This window comes from Cherax quadricarinatus, chromosome 27 (genome assembly GCF_038502225.1).
Source record: "Cherax quadricarinatus isolate ZL_2023a chromosome 27, ASM3850222v1, whole genome shotgun sequence".
In the NCBI taxonomy this organism is placed as follows: domain Eukaryota; kingdom Metazoa; phylum Arthropoda; class Malacostraca; order Decapoda; family Parastacidae; genus Cherax; species Cherax quadricarinatus.
Window position 1 is genome coordinate 31107091 of NC_091318.1, and position 21747 is coordinate 31128837.

General features: G+C 40.6%; 1 protein-coding gene across 8 annotated transcripts in view; it reads right to left on the bottom strand.

The window, feature by feature from the left end:
* Cnot4 (CCR4-NOT transcription complex subunit 4) overlaps window positions 1–21747 on the bottom strand; it is an 88922-nt gene that overhangs the window by 41593 nt on the left and 25582 nt on the right. For 5 of the 8 annotated variants that reach the window (XM_053779973.2, XM_053779977.2, XM_053779976.2 and 2 more), the window contains 5 exons: window positions 20849–20960; window positions 19569–19841; window positions 18119–18687; window positions 16651–17793; window positions 9777–10672 (listed from right to left, as the gene is read on the bottom strand). In XM_053779973.2, the coding sequence (XP_053635948.2) occupies window positions 10260–10672; window positions 16651–17793; window positions 18119–18687; window positions 19569–19841; window positions 20849–20960 (2510 nt within the window). In that variant the 3' untranslated portion in view covers window positions 9777–10259. Of the gene's footprint in view, window positions 1–9033; window positions 9694–9776; window positions 10673–16650; window positions 17794–18118; window positions 18688–19568; window positions 19842–20848; window positions 20961–21747 lie in introns of those variants that run through there. The other 3 variants (XR_008407409.2, XM_053779978.2, XM_053779979.2) reach the window with 3 other exon arrangements.

Genomic DNA, 21747 nt, shown 5'->3' on the forward strand with positions numbered 1-21747 from the left:
AAATGTCTTGACCAAGTGCCAGATCAACCAGGCTGTGATGGATATGTGGGTCAGTGGGCCACCAGCAGCAACAGTCTGGTTGACCAGGAAAACACCAGACAAGCCTGGCCCATAGCTGGGCTCTAGAAGTAAAAAAAACAAAAAAAAAAAAAAAAAAAAACTCTTGATATTCATCTAAAGGTAAAGGACCCCTACCCCTACTTCCCTTCATCCCAGATTTCTACACCCTTCCAATCATCATACTTTCCTTCATCCTCTCTAAATGTCTAAACCACCTTAACCCCTTCTCAGCCCTTTGAATAATATCTTTAGTAACTACACACCACCTATATATTTATTTTTAGTGGATGAAGTTTCCATGGTCTTGAATGCACCAGAGGACAATCAGAATGCAGATGTAATATTGACAGACTGTGAAAGCCTTTGACAAGTGCAATCATGGTGCAATAACACAATATAAGCACTAAAGGAACTTGAAAAGTTGGCACATCTAACTCTTTCATACACACCATCCATACCAACACCCGCCACACACACACTACCCATCCCAGCACCCGCCATGCACTCCCCAACCCCCATAAGATTGGAGGAGGGAAGAACAGAGGGAGAAAGAGAATATAAAGGGACCCATTCACTGAATATGATATTTTCAATTTATTTCATTAATGGAACTGGATATGGAATATTATTGCACCTGGAGAAAGGAAGGTAATCAGGTTTGATCTGAGGAGAGGTTAGCTTTAATTCCTTGGATCAAAATCCCTTCAACAGCATCAAGGTAATTCTTGGATGGGACTGTAATGTATAACAAATTTAACAGAGCACTTAATTAGCTACTGTGACAAACTGATCTAATCAGTAAGTAGCAAGGACTCAATATTTCCAAACTATTGGAGAGGCCTAAGAACCTACAGTAATGCCTATTTCTCATGGATATAACTGCCTCAGTTACATAAGCACTTCCTTGACACAGCAATATTGCAAACTAACAATAAAAAGCAAAACATGGACATCTGAAAAACAATGATTTGTAGTCACTTAAATTTGAAATTATGACACTGGGATTTGATGTGCTGTTGGAGTGAGGGTAGGGTAACATTTACAAAGGATTTCAGGGAAACTAGTTAATTAACTGAACATAGTCCTAGAGATGAGAAATACAAAAACTGAACTATGAAGAATGGACAGTGTGAAAGGTCATTTGAATTCACATCCATGCACTATTATTATTATAATAAAAAAGAAGCGCTAAACCACAAGGGCTATACAGCGCTGCAGGGTAGGGAAGGAAGCGAGGGTATTGGATGGCAGAAGGGAGGACGGATGATCAGTAGGTTAAAGAAAACAGCGGGGCAGGGGATAGTACGGGGGTAGAGGGTAGCAAGAGATTGAAGTAGAAAGGGCTGAAGGTATCAGAATTTATGAAGCAAGTCAGTTGTTGTCAAAAAGTCAATGAGAGAGTCTGGATGAAAGGTGGGTCCATCAGCGAGAAGGGAAGGTAAAGAGAGAGCAGCAGAGCGAAGATGACGACGGAGGTAAATTCTGAGTGCTCGTTGATAAAGTGGGCAGTCCAACAGAATGTGGCTGACTGATAATGGAACTTGGCAATTCTCACAGAGAGGAGCAGGGCACCTCTCCACGAGATATCCATGAGTAAGACAAGTATGGCCAATGCGAAGACAGGAGAGAGTAGTCTCCCAACCTCGACGCTGGTGATAAGAAGACGGCCAGTAACCTATACTCGGTTTAATAGATTGAAGTTTGTTGCCGAGCATAGTAGACCAACGTTGTTGCCAACGGGTGTGAAGTTGGGAAGATATTGCAGCAAAATAGTCCATAAATGGAATACCTCTACATGAAACTGGTAGGTCATGTACTGCTGACCGCGCAGCAGTGTCTGCCTGTTCATTGCCCTGTACGTCAACATGACCAGGGACCCAACAAAAAACAATATCTTTATGCTTGGTAAAGATACGGCGTAGCCAAAGTTGGATACGGAGGACTAAGGGGTGAGGTGTATCAAATTTCTGTATAGCCTGTAAAGCACTAAGGGAGTCTGAGACAACCACAAATGATGACACAGGCATAGATGCAATACAGATAAGTGCTGTAAGGATGGCATACAATTCAGCAGTAAAAATACTAGCCGAAGATAGTAAATGCCCTTGTAAAACGCTGTCTGGAAACACTGCTGCGAATCCTACACAGCAATGGCATGAGAATGAGAGTGAAAGTGGTCAAGAAAAAGAGCGGGAAGCGGCCGTAGACAGTTGGGCTTTCGAGCAAGGGAGAGAGAAAGAACAGACTCGAACAGCTGGAACTTCCCAGGGGGGTAGGGAAAAGTGAGATGCTACATGTACATAGAAAGGTGGTAATTGAAGAGAAGACAAGAGCGAATGAAGGCGAAGAGAGAAGGGACGGAGTAAACAGGGGCGGCGAACAAATAAAGAATGTCTACTAATATCAGTGACCATTCTATAAATGGAAGGATTGCGGAGATCATGAGAGCGTACATAGTAGCGAAGGCAATGGGCATCACGGCAATCGGATAAGGATGGAACGTTCGCTTCTGCATAGAGGCTCTCGACAGGGGAAGAGCGAAAAGCACCAAGGCATAAACGTAATCCTTGGTGATGAATGGGGTTAAGGCTAGAGAGAGTAGCAGGAGATGCCGCTGAATAGATCTGGTCACCATAATCAAGTTTCAATAAGATAAGGGTGGAATGTAGGCGAAGGAGGGTTCAACGATCAGCTCCCCATGAAAGATGAGCAAGGGTTTTATGAAGGTTCAGCCGGCTGTGACAAGTTGCCTTCAGAGAGGTAATGTGAGGTTTCCAGGATAACCTACGATCAAAGAGGAGGCCCAGAAACTTGACTATCACGTTCAGGGATACGGGAGCCATAGAGGTACAAAGGACGATTGGAGATGACAGAGCGTCTAGTGAAAGTAATTTGGTGGGTTTTAGTGCTGGAAAATTTAAACCCACGTGTGGTGGCCCAATTGGAAACACGGTCGACTGCATGCTGGAGAGAAACTGTAATAAGGTAACAGTCAGCGCCTGCACAGGCAATAGCGAAGTCATCAACATAGAGTGATGACCAAATATTTAATGGAAGACTAGAGGCCAAATCATTAATAGCAAGGAGAAAAAGTGTTGTGCTCAGAACACATCCCTGGGGGACACCTTCAGCTTGGATAAAGTCCAGGGAGAGCACATTATTAACCCGAACACGGAAATGCCTGTCAGTTAAAAAGTTCTTAAGGAAGGATGGTAGATTGCCTCGAAGGCCTAAGGAGTGGGCTTGGGCTAAAATATTATACCTCCAAGTTGTGTCATATGCCTTCTCAAGGTCAAAAAATATGGCAATAACTGAGTGGTTATTCGCAAAGGCATTATGAACATACGTATCCAAGCGTAGTAAGGGGTCTATGGTAGAACGTCCCTTACGAAAGCCATATTGACGAGTGGAGAGACTGTCGTGTCTCTCTAAATACCACACTAAACGTCTATTTACTAGGCGTTCCATCACTTTGCAAACTGCACTGGTAAGAGCAATGGGACGATAGTGGGAGGTTTCATGTCCCGTAGTGCCTGGTTTGCGGAAAGGGAGAACAATGGCGGATTTCCACAGCTGTGGAAGAACTCCTTGTGACCAAATAAGATTGTAAAGGCGTAATAGGACTGCAAGGGTTGACTGATGTAAATGTTGTAGCATACGAATATGAATGTCGTCGGGCCCAGCTGCCGATGATCGGCAAGCTGAGTGTTGCCTCCAGTTCTTGAAGTGTAAAAGGCACATTATACTGTTCTTCTCTGAGAGAAGAAAAGTCCAAGGGTGCTAACTCTCTGGCAGACTTTGAGGAAAGAAATGAGGGGCATAGATGGAGTCCCTGAGAAATACGGACCAGATGATTGCCAATTTCATTGGCAACATCTAGTGGGTTTGCTATATCAACACCAGCAACCCACAGAACAGGAGCCGGGTCAGGAGAATATTTACCACTCAGTTTTCGTACTTTTTTCCAGACTGCACTCAGAGGAAGCAGAGGTGATGGTGGAGACAATCTCGCCAGCACGTGCGTTTAGCATCATGGATGACACGGCGAGCGATCGCACGCTTCTGCTTAAAATCAAGAAGTCTCTGTGGTTCTATTGTACCGGTACCTGCCCCATGCAGCGCGTTTCAAACGTACTGCACGAGCACAAGCAGGAGACCACCAAGGCACGCATTTCTGAGAATGCCTGCCCGAAGTTTGGGGTATAGAACGAGAAGCTGCGGTTAAAACGGAGGACGAGAAGAGGTGTAAAAGCTCATCGATGGAGGACGAAGAAGGAACCTCTCTAAAAACAATTAGGTGTGAGTAAAGGTTCCAATTTGACTGATCAAATTGCCAGCGTGGGATGCGAAGAGGTGGTGAATATGAAGGGGAAGTAAGAATGATTAGGAAATGATCGCTGTCATGTAAGTCCGGAAGAACAGACCAAGTGAAGTCTAATGCGGCGGAAGAAGAGCAAACTGAGAGATCGATGCAAGAGAGAGTGCGAGTCCGAGGATCAAAATGGGTGAGAGTGCCTGTATTTAAAACATGGAGGGGGTGGGTGGCAAGAAAAGCCTCTAACTGAATGCCACGGGAATCACAGTGAGACCCCCCCCCCAGAGGAAATGGTGGGCATTAAAATCACCAAGTAACAGAATCAGTGGTGGTAATGACGAAACAAGAAAGGCAATATCCGGAATAGATAATGCCCGAGAAGGAGAGAGATATAAAGAACAGAGCGTATACCACCTATGCAAGTGGATACGGGCTGCTGTGTAATGCAGCGAAGTACGAACAAATAGCTGATGGTACGGAATATCAGTGCGCAGAAGGGCACTTTCATTAAAGGTCCCATCAGGAAAAGGATCGGAAGAATACAATAAATTATAGCCTGAGATGGGAGAGATAACAGCAGAGTGTAATTTTGGTTCCTGTAAGCAAACACCAACAGGGGAAAACTGCGAGAGTAACATCTGAAGCTCACCCCGATTACCCCTGAGGCCGCGTATATTCCACTGTAAATAGGCCATGATTGGCAATGATAAAGATACCTGAAATCCGCAGGTAAGGGTTCCTACGGACTAGAGGGGTTAGAAAATTCCACATGCGGAGGCAGTGGAAAACGTTCAAGCAGTGAAGGAACGGTGCGCTGTGAAGAAAGGAGTTGCGCAGATGGAGTAGAGGAGAGAGAAGGAGCGGAGGGTGGATCAGTGTCCATTGATGGTTTGGTCTCTGCAATATATTCAGAGATTGCTTCAAGTGTTTCAGAATTCAGAGACGTCGTATGGGAGACAATATTTGAAATGGTAGGGGGAGGATGAGTAAAGATTGGGACTGTAATGGACTGTACCAAGGTAGGGGGGGGGGGAGCGGAAGGGTGGAGGGAACTGGAGAAGCGTGGAAGGGGACAGAAGAGGCAGAAACCTGGGAGGTGGCAGAAGAGGAAGAAACTTGGGAGGGAACAGGGGAGGAAGGTACAGTACGAGGAGGAGGGTGAACCTCTACACTTGTAACAGAGCCAGTGAGAGGGGGAGAACCAGGTACAGAGACAGGGAAGGGAAAATGAGGAGGTGGAAGATGGGTAGGAGGTGTTAACGGACCTTTTTTTGACTTTTGAGAAGTAGAGGGACGATTGGGAGGAGGTGTCATACGAGATCTCGTCGCTACTGAGGCTTGTGAGAGAACACAAAGAAGCAAGATCAGACTGAGACGTTGAAGTAGGGACGTCTGAGCCGAGGACAGCAAAAGAATTAGCTACAGGAGTGACTATGGGAGAGTTAACCACAGAGGTGGGTGCAGAAGATGGGATACCAGAAGTGGGGGGACGTTTTGAAACACGGGAATAAGAAACACGAGGTGGTCTCCCTTGGAGGCGGAGATGAGAAACTGCCATGGCATAAGGGAGACCTTCTGCCTCTTTGAGGTAACGGATTTCCCGCTCGTTTAAGTAGACTTGACAACGGCGAGAGTACGAAGGGCGAGCCTCATGACAATTAAGGCAAGAGGGAGGTCGATTGCAAGACGTATTAGAATGGTCATCAGCACCACAGACTGGGCATTCGGCGATAGATCTGCAATATTTCGCTGGATGGCCAAATCGCCAGCAATTTCTACACTGTTGCGGTGTAGGGATCACCTTTCGAACTTGTAACCGATGTCCTGCTACATAAACTGAGGATGGGAGTTCACGGCTGTCAAAAGTTAAACGAGCCACATTGCTAGGGTATCGTCTCCGCCCGCGGGCAGGAAGAACGTAAGTGTCTACCTTGAGGATTGGGAGATCTTGGAGTTCCAGCTGTTCAAGAATGTCAGTGCCACATGTCTGGAAATTTTGTTGAACTATGGTATGGGGAAGAATGACGGTACCACTACAAGAATTGAGGGAATGATGCTTTTCAATAGTTACAGGAACAGTATCGATATGGGAAAGACGAGAAAGCTCATGAGCCTGGGTAGCATTCTGTACGGTGACTATGCGCGTACCGCTCTTAAGAGCATGAAAAGAAATATCTTTACCAACATGGTGTAGGAGTGCCTTGCCAATACTGTGGTCAGAAAGATAGGCAGTAGAGGAAGTCGGTCGTAAAGTGAAGAATTTAGTCCACTGTGCAGTCTGAAACTGAGCGTGGAAAGGTAGTGAAGGACGTGTCGATCTTTTCTGAGAAGAACGAGAAGGTGGAGAAGTATCATCAGCAGGTAATTGTCGTTGTCGTTTAGGCGTGGGACCAGAGTTGGTCCAACGTGGAACGGGCCGGCAATTCGAAAATTGCCGCACCGTAGAGGGAGAGGCCGGAAGCATAGTCAGAGGAGAGCGAAGGTCAGATAAATCGAAGGAGTCAGTCGAGGCCTCAGTACCTGAAGCGGGTGAGGAAACAGCACCGGCAAGAGGTACAGAGGCATGAGGAGTGTCCGAAGAGTGGTCCAAAGACGAGGCGGGGTCAGAACGGGGTGCGTTATCAAGAAGGGGCCCGGGGGTAGCAGGTTCATGAACTAGGGCTGCCATGGTTAGGTTACTTCTTTCTTTTTGTTTTTAAGAAAAAAAAAGAAAGAAAAGAAAATAAAAATAAAAAAAAGAATAAAAAAAGGGGGGACCGGGGAGGGATAGTTCCTAGGAGGAATGAAAGGGCCAGAAATCTCCCTCAGCGCCCAAGAGGACCTCAGCACCGCAAGTAGCGCAGATGCAGCATGGAACCCGTGCCATACCCTACCCATCCCATCATGCCAGTAAACCGGCAATCCGGGATAGCAACCTCACATCTGCCGAGCTACCTCGGTGGACAAAAGAGAGGGCGGCCGGAAATCCGCCACAAAGCATACCTCCTTCGGCCACCACCCCCGGAATCCGAAAGGTAGCTTCCAGAGATACACCCGTCGTCCGAGAGACACCCAAAGCCACCCTCCGGGATACCGGAGAGGGATCAGGATATCCCCAGGCAATCCAGATTCCATGGCAAACTACGCCACCGCCAAGAACCTCAACGGAATGGGATGGACCCCGGTACCCTTTCCCCTACCTAGGAACTAGCGTGCCTGTGGGAAAAAAAAAAAAAAAAAAAAAAAAAAAAAAAAAAAAAAAAAAAAAAAAAAAAAAAAAAAAAACAAAAAAAAAAGGAAGGGCAAAAGAGAGGGGTGGGGAGGAGGAGGAGGAAAGGAAAAAGGGGAGGATGGGATAGGGAACGGGGGATTGGGGGGTAATTAGGTTCGGTCTGAGGAAGTAGACAGATAGGTCTAATTCCTCAGACCAAGAGCCTCTTCACCACACCAAGGAGCCCCCCTTGAAGAGGCATCCATGCACTTCTGGCTAGACAGCTACTGAATAAAAAAAAAATGGCAAATGCATTTCCAGGGGGGGGGGTCTACCTTGGTGGAAGACTGGCAGTGAGGTTAACAATATAAACAATTCTACTAAATGTAACCCTTTCAGGGTCCGTGCCGTAGCTCTACGACTTTATGTTGAGGGTCCAAACCGTAGATCTACACCATGAGCTCAGCTCACTCTCATAAGCTGTGAGCGGTAAATTTGGGCCTAGATATGAGAGAATACATTATGTGGTGTATGTGCACCACATAAAACAAATCCTGCAGCACACAATGAATAATGAGAGAAAAAAAAAAGAAATTTCGATTAAAACCACAAATTTGCAGTGTTCTGTCGTATGTTTTTTTATAGTTGTATTTGTGATTTCTTCGTCTCACTTGATACAATGGAAGATATATTACAGAAATAGAGATGATTTTGATTGGTTTTAGTACTGGAAATGGCTTGAAACTGAGCTCAAAGTAGCGGAAATGTTAAATTTTTGCTGATGTTCAATGACCTCACACGTCTAATACATGCCTGTTGGCGAGTCTAATATACACTCACAAATGTGGTGATATTATTTATACAATTATTACAATATTGCATAACAGTAAATCTTCTATTTCTTGGTTTGAATAAAAATTCATCATGTGAATAAAAAATCAAAATTGAATTCATTTGTAAAGCCTGAAAACGTAACTAATGAACAGAGGAAATGTTAGTTTAGTGCCAGGAATGCCTGCATTGTTTATTCTGGACCCTATTTTGAAATTGGAATATTTTGAACTTTGCATTAAATTAGCCAAATTACCAATTTCCGATCACCATTTTGTAGTTGAAACAGTTGACCTGACGATTTCTTGTGCTCACTCTATAGAATAGAAGTAATACTAGTGAAATAGCTAAGAATTTGGTCGACTGGAATAATGTAATTAGCCTAAAATAGGAGTCTAAGTCTGCAAAATCACCGATGCATAAACATCGCTGATGCATCAAAATTCGCGAGAGCATAATTTCGTCAATTTTCCATTTAATTTCGTACTTTTTGTTTTATTGCCTTCAGAAAAAGATTCTCTACCATTTCATAAGCAAAAATAAAATTATTCTTTGAAAATTCTTGGACACTGGTGCACACTGAAATTTGGCCTCTGGACCCTGAAAGGGTTAACGTTGCATACACAAAGATTAAAGATAAACTTACTTTTTTCTTTTATTTCTATCATATCCATTTAGAACAAAAATATAAAAGCTTTCCTTACATATACAAAAATTAGTTCACAATCACCTTTGATATAGTTTTTATTTTTTGACCTTAGCACAGTACGTGCAAAAACCTAAAATTTTGCTATCCAGAATGATAAATCAATTAAGTTGACTTATAGCACTGGTTAGTCTGAGTGCCTGCTTTATAGAGGCTCATATATTTCTTGTCTTTACAATATTATCTATCATGCCTTATTTCCTCTGGGAATTCCATTTTCTTGAGATATATGCCATCTACACAACATTCTACAGACATTTAAAATGCCTTCAACTTATCTGAATCACCGGAATCGCTTGCTGAAAAATTGTGTGTGTTGGTTTTGCTATCGTAAGTGAGGCAACCACAATGATGCAAACAAAAATTAAAATTCCTTGCTGCAAAAACCATGCAAGTGATAAAGTATTTACTGGAGACATGGTGATGAGGATAAAAATCCTCATTCAGTTGCAAAGGCTAGCACGTAAAAAATAGACAGGCATACCTTGAGAATTGACAATTTTTTCCCCTAATAGTTCTTGCCTTTTGTATCAAACATCTTTCAGGGTACAATACTTCTTCCCTAGTGTCTGATTTTTGAAGAAAAATATTCTGAAATTATGTTCATAGACATCAAAATCTGATCCATGAAGAAAAAAGAAATTTAAGTGATTATGGTTTTAAAACTTGAGAAATAAGAATATGTAAACTTTATTCATAAATACTGTATTAAAATCTACAGTGTAGTATACTTTAATGTCTTAAATAGGCTCATAACTTCACATAGGAAAAATTCTCTAAATACTTCTTACACCTTGACTTCCATATTAATAGAGATAATCCAAAAAGGGTCAAGAATGTATCAAAATTATTCATAAAGCTGGATTAACTGGTCATAAGAGACCCTCAAATGATATGCAACTGATTAGGAGCTGATCTATGAATTTAGTCGGATTGCCCATCAATTACCTAGTTGCACTGTGTAAGACACCTTACTGAAGTCAGTATCCATTCATTTTACAAAAATTCAAGCAAAATCTTTAAAACTAAAATGAACAGCTACCTCATGGTAAGGTACTAACACACACATGTAATGTAATGGGTATGATACACAAAAAAAAAAAAATGGTTGGTTGCAGTAGAAAAATATAAGCTAGAGCAAAAATAGATTGTTCATGCTATTCAAATGGAGGCAATGTATGTGTGCCTCTGTCCCATGGATGTTTAAGACAAACATAAGACGTACTTTCAATTTTGTGTGGTTCGTGTTGCTTGGGATGATGTAGGGGCGAGATGGAGTTAAAACCCGGCGGTGGTGAAGTTGGGGGCCACATGGGTGCCACGGAGCGCTGTGTGGGAGCCGTAGGACCCGAGGGGCTAGTATGAGGACCCAAACCAGTTGGCAAGCCAGGAGTTAGGTTGTATGGCATTAGATTATTCCAGAGTGGGTGGGGTGGCCCACCCTCTGTGAGCTGTTCCATTGTTTTCATCCAGTGGGGAGGAGAATCTGACCGTGAATCTGTCAGCTGCCCTGATGAGACAATTGCTGGGTCGATAACTGTCAGATCAGGACCAACACTGGTATTCCAACCTGAAAATAATTATAAACTAAGCATCCTTGTTAGGAAGCCTGGAGTGAGGAAAACATGTCTATGATGGGTTTATTTGGTAGTCTCTGTCCTCTTGTGGGCCCTACTATTCAAGTTATTTTTGAAAACTCAGACCAATAAAAGCCCTAACTGTAATACAAGAAAAAGTACAGCAAGTTATAGTGACAATGACAATGTTATAAACTGGACAAGTTTTATCCATAGTAGAAAAAGCAACAAAAGAATACAGAAAAAAACTAAGAGGAGCCTTACCCTCCTTTTTAATGGCATCTTTATAAAACTAACAGATAGCAATCAAAACAGGAAAAAGATGAAAATTAAAAACTATATTATATATACAGACAGAACTCTCATAACACTGTTACAGGTAGCACAATGGGAGAGAGTGCAACAAAATAAGATGACTTGGATGGTGTATAAATCTGTAAAGGAGGAAAGTCAGGGTAGGAGTTGCCCTAGTTAAGGTTAGAGAGGGGGGTGAAGGTTTTTTATGAAAGGGGCCTGGACATTCAGCAAGCATGTGTGAGCATGTTAGATAAGAGTGGAGACAAGTGGGTTTTTATGACAGACATGGTGTTGTAGTGTAGCAAGATAACATTTATGAAGGGATTCATGGAAACCAGGTAGCTGGACTCAAATCCTACAGGCATTAAGTACAGTGCCTGTACTCTGAAAGAGGGGTGGAGATAATGGAGAGAGATACAGGAGTGACAATTAGAAGCAATTCATTGCCAAAGAGTTATATAACTTCCCTCCAGTGCTTGACCACAGCCAAATGCACCACCACACTGCAAATCAAGTGCCACCTCACTCAATTTTTTTTTTTTTTTTTTTTTTTAAAACACGTCAGCCGTTTCCCAATGAGGCAGGGTGACCCAAAAAGAAAAAAAACTCATCATTCAACACTTTCACCATCACTCATACATAATAACTCTTTGCAGAGGCGCTCTGATACAACAGCGTAGACATCCCTCCAAACTGCCAATATCCCAAACCTCTCCTTTAAAATACAGGCATTGTACTCCCCATTCCCTTCACAAAATATTACCCTGCTCACACTCCAACAGCTTGTCTGATACTATCCTTACTCAATTCACAAGGGTACATGATCCACAAAGAGAAGACACACTCATGAGTTGAATCTCTCGGCTGCCAACAGATCAAAATGCAACTCAACACTACTGCAAAGGAGCAATGCAGGAACAGCTGATCGAGGCAGGCAGGGTATACACTCGTCAAAGAAGCAAAATTGCCCACACAGTGAAAACTATGAATACATGGGTCTCCATGCATAAACACACAGAGCAGCATTTAGTTAAACCACTGAAGGCTGCTGCAACCCCAGTGACTAAAACCTCTTCAGTGCAAATCCAGTGCAAACAGGCACATTATTAAATTCATAGAGCACTAAATCTATAGGTCATGAAGAACCTACAAAACAGGAGGCAATCAGCTATGATGAATGGAAGGGGATGGGAGCTCTCTTGAATCAAAGTAACATCCTAGAAATGGCAGCACAGGCACATTGATGACTGTAATCCCCTCACCACTAAAATTAACTGCCATCAGAGGGGTATACAAGAAAACCAATAAAATAATTATCCCTTCAAGAAGACCCAGATGCTAGGTGTGCCAAAGTATCGGACGATATGTTAATTTTTATGATACTGACCTAAAATTGAATATTAGAAAATATTTTGGCATCATCCCATCACTACTGGATGCTACAATAACTTTACAATAGCCTATAGATATATGGCAGGTGAGGTGTTCAAACTGTTTACAATGTATGTTAGACCAAAAACAATGCTGTGGTGGTACAGTCAATCAGAATAAAAAAAAGAGAAGCTACAAAATGTCAACATGAGATAAAAAGTTACACACATTAAAAGAGTTAGATATACTCTCACTGGCTGATAGGAGAAAAAGACATAACCACATAAGAGATTATAAAAGATACAAAACAATATGCTGTACAAGGAAAATTTTGCAATATCAATAAGACCAAGCCATAGTAGTAAACTAAAACCTCAAAAGAATAAGAACATAAGAAAGAAGGAACACTGCACCAGGCCTACTGACCCATCCAAAGCAGGTCCATGTCACCCCTGGCTTGGACCAATGACCCACCTAGTCAGGTCACTTCCACTTAAGGAAGGAGCATGGCATCAGACCTAGTAGCACAAGCTAGTCAGGTCCAACTCGCACCCACTCGTGTATTTATCAAACCTATTTTGAAAACTACAACGTTTTTGCTTCTATGATGGTACTCGGGAGTTTGTTCCACTCATCCACAAAGCTATTACCAAATCAGTGCTTTCCTATATCCTTCCTGAATCTGAATTTTTCCAACTTGAAACCATTGCTACGAGTCCTGTCTTGGCTGGATATTTTCAGCACACTATTTACATTATTTATTCCTTTTTTTCTTTTATACACCTCAATCATATCCCCCCTAATTCTATGCCTTTCTAGAGAATGCAAATTCAGGGCCCTCAGTTTATCCTCATAAGGAAGATTTCTGATACATGGGATCAACTTTGTCATCCTCTTTTGTACGTTTTCCAGTGCATTTACATCCATTCTGTAATGTGATGACCAGAACTGTGCAGCATAATCTAAATGAGGCCTAACCAAGGATATACTTCTTGATATGAAGCCAAGGATTCTGTTAGCTTTATTGCAAACACTAATGCACTGTCTTGGTTTTAAATTACTGTAAAGCAGAACTCCTAAATCCTTTTTGCAATCAGTAGTAAGATCTACATTTAGTTTATTTGTGGCATGGTTATTTTCCTGTCCAACATTTAGAACTTTGCATTTGTCTATATTAAACCTCATCTACCACTTCTCCGACCATTGCATCAGTATATTCAAATCATCCTAGAGTGCTCTAATGTCCTCATTAGAATGAATTGGACAGCCTATTTTGGTGTCAACAGCAAATTTGCTTATGTCACTATTTATTCCCTCATCTACATCGTTTATATAAATTGTGAACAATGGGCACAACATTGACCCCTGCGGAACACCACTTGTGACGTGCCCCCATTCTGATTTCTCCCCATTTATGCAAACTCTCTGCTGCCTATTTGTCAACCATGCATCTACCCAGAAAAAAATTTCTCCTATTCAGTGTGCCTTAAGTTTCCTCAATTGCCTCTGATGCGGAACTATTGAAAGCCTTACTGAAGTCCATATACACTATCATATTCATTACCATGATCCTCCTCCTCCTCCTCCTCCTCCTCAAACACCTTATTGAAAAAAGTTAGTAAATTCGTAAGACAGGACTGCCCCTTTGTAAAACCGTGTTGAGATTCATTAATCAATTTATGCCTCTCAAGATGGCTACAAATTGTTTCAGCAATTAATGATTCCATAAATTTTCCCCACTATGGAGGCAAGGCTTATAGGTCCATAGCTCAAAGCTAAGGACCTGTCACCTGCCTTGTAAATAGGTATTACATTTGCCATTTTCTACTAATCAGGCACTATGCCAGTTTGTATTGATATGCTGAAAAGATTAGCCAAAGGTTTGCTAAGTTCCTCTTTACATTCCTTGAAAACTCTTGCAAACAATTCATCAGGACCTGGGGATTTGTTAGGTTTTAATTTCTCTATTTGTCTGAGAACCTTGTCATTAGTTACCCCAATCGTGCACAGTTTATTATCTTTCTGTTCTACATAATTTACTATTTCTTGAATTTCGCTAGTATCTTCCTGGGTAAAAACAGAGGAAGTAAGTATTGAAAATTTCACACATTTCCTTATCACTGTCAGTGATCTGACCTGAGTTACTCTTAAGTGGGCCTATCTTGTCCCTAATCTTACTTCTGTATACCTGAAAGAACCCTTTCGAGTTAGTCTTCGAATTCCTTGCATCCTTAGCCTCAATCTCTTTTTGCTCTTCTTATTCCTTTTTATTTTTTATTTCTCTTTAATTGAATATATTGATTTCTTAACTGCCCATCCCCTCTTTTGATACACCTATATATGCCTCTCTTTTGACCAATGAGATGTTTTAATCTATTGTTCATCCATTTGGGATCATTTTTGTTAGATCTAATTTCCCTACTTGGAACAAAAGTTGTCTGGGCAGCTGAACTATGATCTGAAAAACATCATATTGGCAACCACCACCACCTACCTGACCCAGAGTCAGGTCATCCCAATTTAGCCAACCCAGGTAATTTCTCAGTCCCATGAAATTGGCCAAGCAAAAGTCTGAGACAGATATATAGATAGCAGTTATCTGGGTAATTCCACGATATACTGAAACTAAGTGATTTGTGATCGCTTTCCCCAAGCTCATCATTAACCTCAAGATTATTAATTAGTGATTTTTTGTTGGCAAAAACCAAGTCAAGCAGATTGTTTCCTCTAGTTGGTTCTGTCACAAACTGTTTTAACCCTTTGACTGTTTTGGTCGTATATATACGTCTTACGAGGTACCGTGTTTGACGTATATATACTCAAATTCTAGCGGCTTCAAATCAAGCAGGAGAAAGCTGGTAGGCCCACATGCAAGAGAATGGGTCTGTGTGGTAAGTGTGCACCACATAAGAAAAATCCTGGAGCACGCAGTGCATAATGAGAAAAAAAAACTCCAACTTTTTTTTTTTTCTTTTTTAATTAAAATGCCAACTTTGTGGTCTATTTTTGTATAGTATTTATGGTTGTTTTCTTGTTTTCATGGTCTCATTTGATAGAATGGAAAACATATTATAGAAATAGAGGTGATTTTGATTGGTTTAACTATAAAAAGAACCTGGAAATGGAGCTCAAAGTAGGGGACATGTTTGACTTTTGCCGATGTTCAAAAGTAAACAAATGATGTCATTGTCCAATAAATGTCCAACTAGCCATTCTAATATGCAGTCATGAATGGGTTGACATTATTTGTACAATTATTACAGTATTGGAGTAGTCTGCATAACAGTAAATCTTCTATTTTTTTATTTGAATAAAAATTCAAAATAGAAAGCAAGAGTAATATCAGAGGGGCCTGGAGATGTGACTGATGAACACAGAAAATGTTATTTTAGAGCCAGGATTGTCTGCATTGTTCATTCTGGACCCTATTTTGAAATTGTCATTTTTTAATTTTCGTGAAATTGGCCAAATTGCAAATTTCTGACCACATTATTGGGTAGTTAAAATTGGTAAATGGGCAGTTTCTTGTACTCAATCGATAGAAAAAATGGAGTTCTAAAGAAATAGCTACGAGTTTGGTCGACTGAATAATGGAATTAGCCGAAAACAGGGCTCAAATTGGGCAAAATCGCCAATTTGTAAATATCACTGATGTTGCTAATTTCACAAGTGCGCAATTCCGTCAGTTTTCCATTAAGTTTCGTTTTTTTTTTTTTTTTGGTGTCATTACAATCGGGAAAAGATTCTCTATCATTTCATAAGATTTTTTTTTTTTTTTTGAAATTTTGCGACACCTCAAGATTAGGGGTTGCGACAGTCAAGGGGTTAAAAAGCAATCCTGAAATGTATCAAGAAAGTCACTAGACTTAAGATTTCCTGTCACACAGTTCCAATCAATTTGTCTTAATTTAAAATATGTTTGCAAACTAAAAGATTAACAAAATGGATTACAAGTAGTGAAATGCTAAACTCGCTAGAAAATCAAAGACAACAGATTAAACATCACAATCAAGACAACACAAATGTAGCTCTGCTTCTGCAGCTACAAATAGGTAACTACATTAAAATTAAAATACGTATCATGTATTAATACTGAAGCATTAACTTGTAGTGTCCAATTAAGGTATTCCTAAGACTAGACTAAAATAAGCTAGGTAAAGGTAAGAGTTCCAGTTATAAAATATATGCAAAAACTCTGCCTAACATCTGCAGAGAAAGTCAATACAAACGGTATTACCTTAAAATAGAACATTGACAAGCAATTTAAGCTTAAAAATTCAAGTACCGTATAGTAATAGTATACCTTTGTGAGAATTTGCAAGAGAGCTCATTGTTAGTTGGTGTAGAAGAGACTGCTGTGAAGAATGCTGCTGCTGCTGCTGCTGCTGCTGCTGCTGCTGCTGGTGGTGGTGGTGGTGATGGTGGTGGTGTTGCTGCTGCTGCTGATGGTGGTGCTGTTGATGGGCCATATTTAGGAAATTTGTTAATGGGTTGTTTTGCGAGGTTGGGTTATTAGTTCCTCCAGCAAGTGAATTTAATGTGTTCACTGTATTAAGTGTGTTCATAGTGCTCACTGAGCTGATGGCTGGGAATATATTGCGGAGGCCGTTTTCTAAGTCTTTGAGGAGGAACGCATCGCCTTTGGGCAACTCTATACCTGGCGGACCTTGTGAGGCACTAAGAGGTGTGTCCATACTTAAGAGGGAGGCAGTTGATAGCAAGTGAGGGGGTAAACCATTACTGAGTCCCCCTGGTAAACCACCACTACCAAGCCCATTAGTGGTGCTATTACTAAGTAGACTTCCACCCAAACCTGGAGGTACACCTAAACCACTAGATCCCACCAAGCCATTGAGCGTTGGAGGTACAGAAGAGGTGGAACCAAGTCCAGGAGTGCCCAGGTTGGGAGTCCCTGTTATCCCACCTAAGAATGGTGGCAGCAGTTTACTGGGCTCGGTCTGATTTTGTCTCGGCATACTATATGAATTAAAACTGTTTAAACCATTAAAGCCTGGTGGTGGCAATCTAGCTCGAGACTGTCCACTAGGCGTTGAATAGTCCATCAATGCTTTTAGACCAGCTCTTAATTGCTGCTGTTGATGTTGTTGATGATTATGATGATTGTGGTGATGCTGCTGTTGCTGGTGATGGTGGTGGTGGTGATGGTGGTGGTGGTGAGACTGTAGCTGGGTTTGATGTTGGTGTTGACTGAACTGTTGCTGATGCCGCTGAAGCTGCTGCTGCTTTTGTTCAATTTTTATATCTTCGGCTAATGCTTTGTTTGTTTCTTCGAATGGGTCAAAACCTAACTCATCATCAGCTAAATTAACTCCTGTCATGTCTTCACTCTTTTCAAAATCAAATATGCAATTCCAAGTACTATGCGAGTGATTTTGAGAGGGAAACATATCCATATCAAATACTTCAGATGGTTTGCTGGCCCAATCTGTAAAAAGTTAAAAGTAATTTTAAAACCACTGTACATACATCACTTCCTCCTCTTGATATTTCAAAACTATGAAAAGTTTTTTCCCAGCACAATGGCTGAAAAAAAAAAAATATAAATTTATCCAACACTCTGGAATAGTACTTTTTTGAGCTATACAAGTTTTAAAGGATCTAGTATACAATATCAAAAAATTTTCATTTTTTTGTAAGTAGATCAGTCTGAGTATATTCAATTTACTATTTTTCTATGAAAAAAACTGCCATCAGTGGATGTCTCATACACAAGAAAACAGACTTCAAGCATAAATGCACTAGATTCCTACCAGAGGTGGTGTCATGTGAATTCTGATGACTGTTATGATTGTTGTGAAGTTGACAATTCTGTTGTGAAAATGCTGGTGGAAGGGGTGGTGGTGTTCGCTGGAGAGGAAGTGATGGCCCAGAAGAGAAGAAACTGTTACTGTTATCCGAGAAGAGGGAGGCAGCAGCAGCAGCAGAACAGGAAAACTGTTGCGGTAGTGGGAGTGATGACGACGGTTCGGAGGAAGACGATAACGAGGAGGGGGGAGTGGGTAATGGAGAGTTCTCTTCTTGACATAAATCCTGTACACATGACACTGGTACAGGTGATGAAGAACAAGGTGGAGGAGAGGGTGGAAGAAGAGGGTTATCAAAGGATGGGGGTGGGGTAGTAGAAGCAGAAGACGTGCAGCTCTCATGACCTGATGATGGTGATGTGGCCACAGGGCTAACACTGTGACTCATCATATCTACACTCAAGCCATTACTACAGCTGCTACTGCTTCCACTTGAGCTACCATTGCTGTTGCTGCTGCTGCTACTACTGCTGCTGCTGCTGGTATTGCAAGATCGATCTCTCTCTTTACTCCCTCTGTAATATAAAATTGCTTTCATCAATGCAAAATATTTGCTTTATCGTCATAATTCTACAATCTAATACAAGCCCAATACATAAGTCTTTTACTAGGTAGAATAAAACCATTCATTAAAACCTTCCTATGAAAGGGTAAAGATTAAAACCTATTTAAGAAACAGTGCTCAAAGGACCAACTTTGTTGTACCGTCTCAAAATAGTTTCTTTAAATTAATCCCTTTTCCATCAAGGCTGGGTGACACAATAAAGGAAACACTCCCCACCACTCACTTTAGCAATCATGCCAGAAGTGCAAAGATATCACAATTTAAATGACCCTCTAAAGTTCTAAACCACAATGTCCCCACCCATTCTTCAGTGCAGACACTATGTACTTAGCACCTGCACTAGTCCTACACTGTTTAACCCCTTCATAGAAGTTAACTTGCCCACAGGTCAAACCCAGAAAACCTTTCCTGTGTTATTGTGGGGTAATTAAATAATCTTGATACACCCTGCCTTGGTGGGAGACGGCCGACTTGTTGAGAAAGAGGAAAGGAAAAAAAAAAAAGCATTTTATTTGGATCCAGGCAATAGTTCTGAAGTTTTTATTTGAATTTTCCAAAATGCTGCATATTAATATTTTTTTTTTTAACAGGAAACATCTCAACTGGTTGAAGTTCACACGATTCAGTAAGCCAATATTTTCTCGTCACTGCCTTGGTTGAAGTGGAGGAGGACAAAATTCATGTAGACATCTATCACTTCAACCATTACCACAAGGAACAAATTAAAATGTAATGGTCATAAAAAAATAAAAATATCAATGATACTTGCTAATAAAGGGATTCCCTTGATAAAAATGAAAAAATCAGTTAAATGAAATACCAAAAACTTACCTTTTATTATTGTTAATATTACTGTTATTATTGGGTTCGTCTATCGGCGTGTGTCTTGCCGAGCAGTTACTTCTATCAGATTTACTGCCTTTCGATTTTTTACTCTCTTTAGTAGCTACAGCACTGAGCGATGGCCAAGCCTCACCAGAGTTAGTATTCGGATTATTTGTATCTTGATTTTTGGGGGCAGTATTTTCTTTACCCCCTCCTGATGTTCTTTTATTCGAATTGGAATTTCCTGCGGTGGTTGCTTGAGGTGGAGATACAGTCGTGCTGAAAAATAAAAAAAACATTCTTGGTGGGAAGTGGTCAGTAATAAAAATTAAATTAACAGTAGGCTTTTCAAAAGCCACAACCACTAAACATTTCCACATACTCCTTGATAGAGTATATGGAAGCTATTAAATTGAATTACAACTGACCACCTGAGAAGTAAGGAGGTAAAAGATCAAGTGCACACACAACCCCACCCTACATCAACATCTACATAAACACTTCGTCTATTTGAAGTTCTCCCATACATACACTTCCAATCATGTCTTGTTTTATTACTTAAATTCAACCTACCTCATTATTCTCTACCACTTTAATGGCCACTCCACCCTACAGACCAATACATCAATGCACTAACTATCCACTTACCTAACTCTACATCCATTAGTACTAAAGAAATCCATCTGAGTTGCTTCCCCTCTCTAAATTTGTTCTCTTACAGAATTATGTTTCATTAAAACATAATACCACAGGGCTGCTATACTCACTCCAATATTCACCACACCTGCAAGCATACAGTTGTCTCCTTTAATATGCAAGCACACAATTTAAGTGTAGTGCTTTTATTTAATAAACAGGCTTTCCATGAACACATGCAAGTTTTTCAAATCATGTTTGACTACGTAAAATGTCAGATAAAAGATTTACGTATAGTGGCCTCCATTTGATAATGTCTAATAAAACCAAATCTGAATACAGCAGTAGAAAGCTGTAGTAAACAAATGTGCAACAAACTGTTTTCCTCAAAAATATGAAGAAATCTACAGCAATTTCTTTGTCTAAGCTTAGCCAATGGTTCCATATTATAATGTCCTAACTAATGCACACTGAAAGTCTTAAAATCTGTAATCCTAATCTTTTCTTTTATACAAACTTACTTTTATTTAAGGTAGTGAGTAATGGCATTACAAAGGATATCCTAAATACTGTACTTACTTGCTTGCTTGCTTTTAGATTTAATGAGTAATGTACATAACACCATAAATTACTTTATGAACAAATCTCACCTATTTTTTTCCGATGCTGGATTGCCTAAATATTGATCTTGAAGTTTCTTTTCAAATTCTTGGTGTTTTCCTTGTTGCATTTCTTCTTTAGTAAAACTTGCAGATTCATCTCCTGAATAAGAATGACAATTATTGTAGATTTTTGTATTTGTTGCAATAATCGTTATTATACAGGGGTACCATATTCGAAAAGTAAATAACCCTTTCAGTGGCTATCATGTAGAATTAAGTCATTGAAGCCAGGGTCCCTTACATGGTTATACGTCACGAGTTCATCTCGCTCGGATAAGCTACAAGCAATAAATTTTGGCCTAGATACGAGAGAATGGGTCTGCGAGGCAAGTGTGCATAATAAAAAAAAAAAATCCTGCCCCCATGCAGTGCATGATGGTGAAAAGCAAAAATCTTGACTGTTTTAAAACAGCAACCAAGGTGTTTTCTCAAACAATTTCATTGGCAATTTCATGGTGTCTTAGTAGAATGGAAGACATACTACAGAGATGGTTTTGGTTGGTTTCAGGACCAGAAATGGCTTGAAACTGACCTCAAAGTAGCAGATATATTTTTGCTGATGAAATATAACCAGGAATGATTGGTCATGGTTTACAGCATCCCAATAATTAAATTATACCTACTAAAAACCCATAAAACAGACAGGGGGTGTAGAGGGCCTGAATCTTTCTCAGGAAAAAATCTGCAAAAATATTTCCAATCCTTTGAGTCCAATTTCGAGCTACTCCTGATCCTGAAACCAACCAAAATCATTATTTCAGTAGTATGTCTTCTATTGTATAAAACGACACTGAGAAAGACACTAAAACCACAAAAAAATCCTACAACACCTCAAAGTCGCTATATTAAACCAAATACATGGTCAGGTTTGTTTTTCCCCATCATGC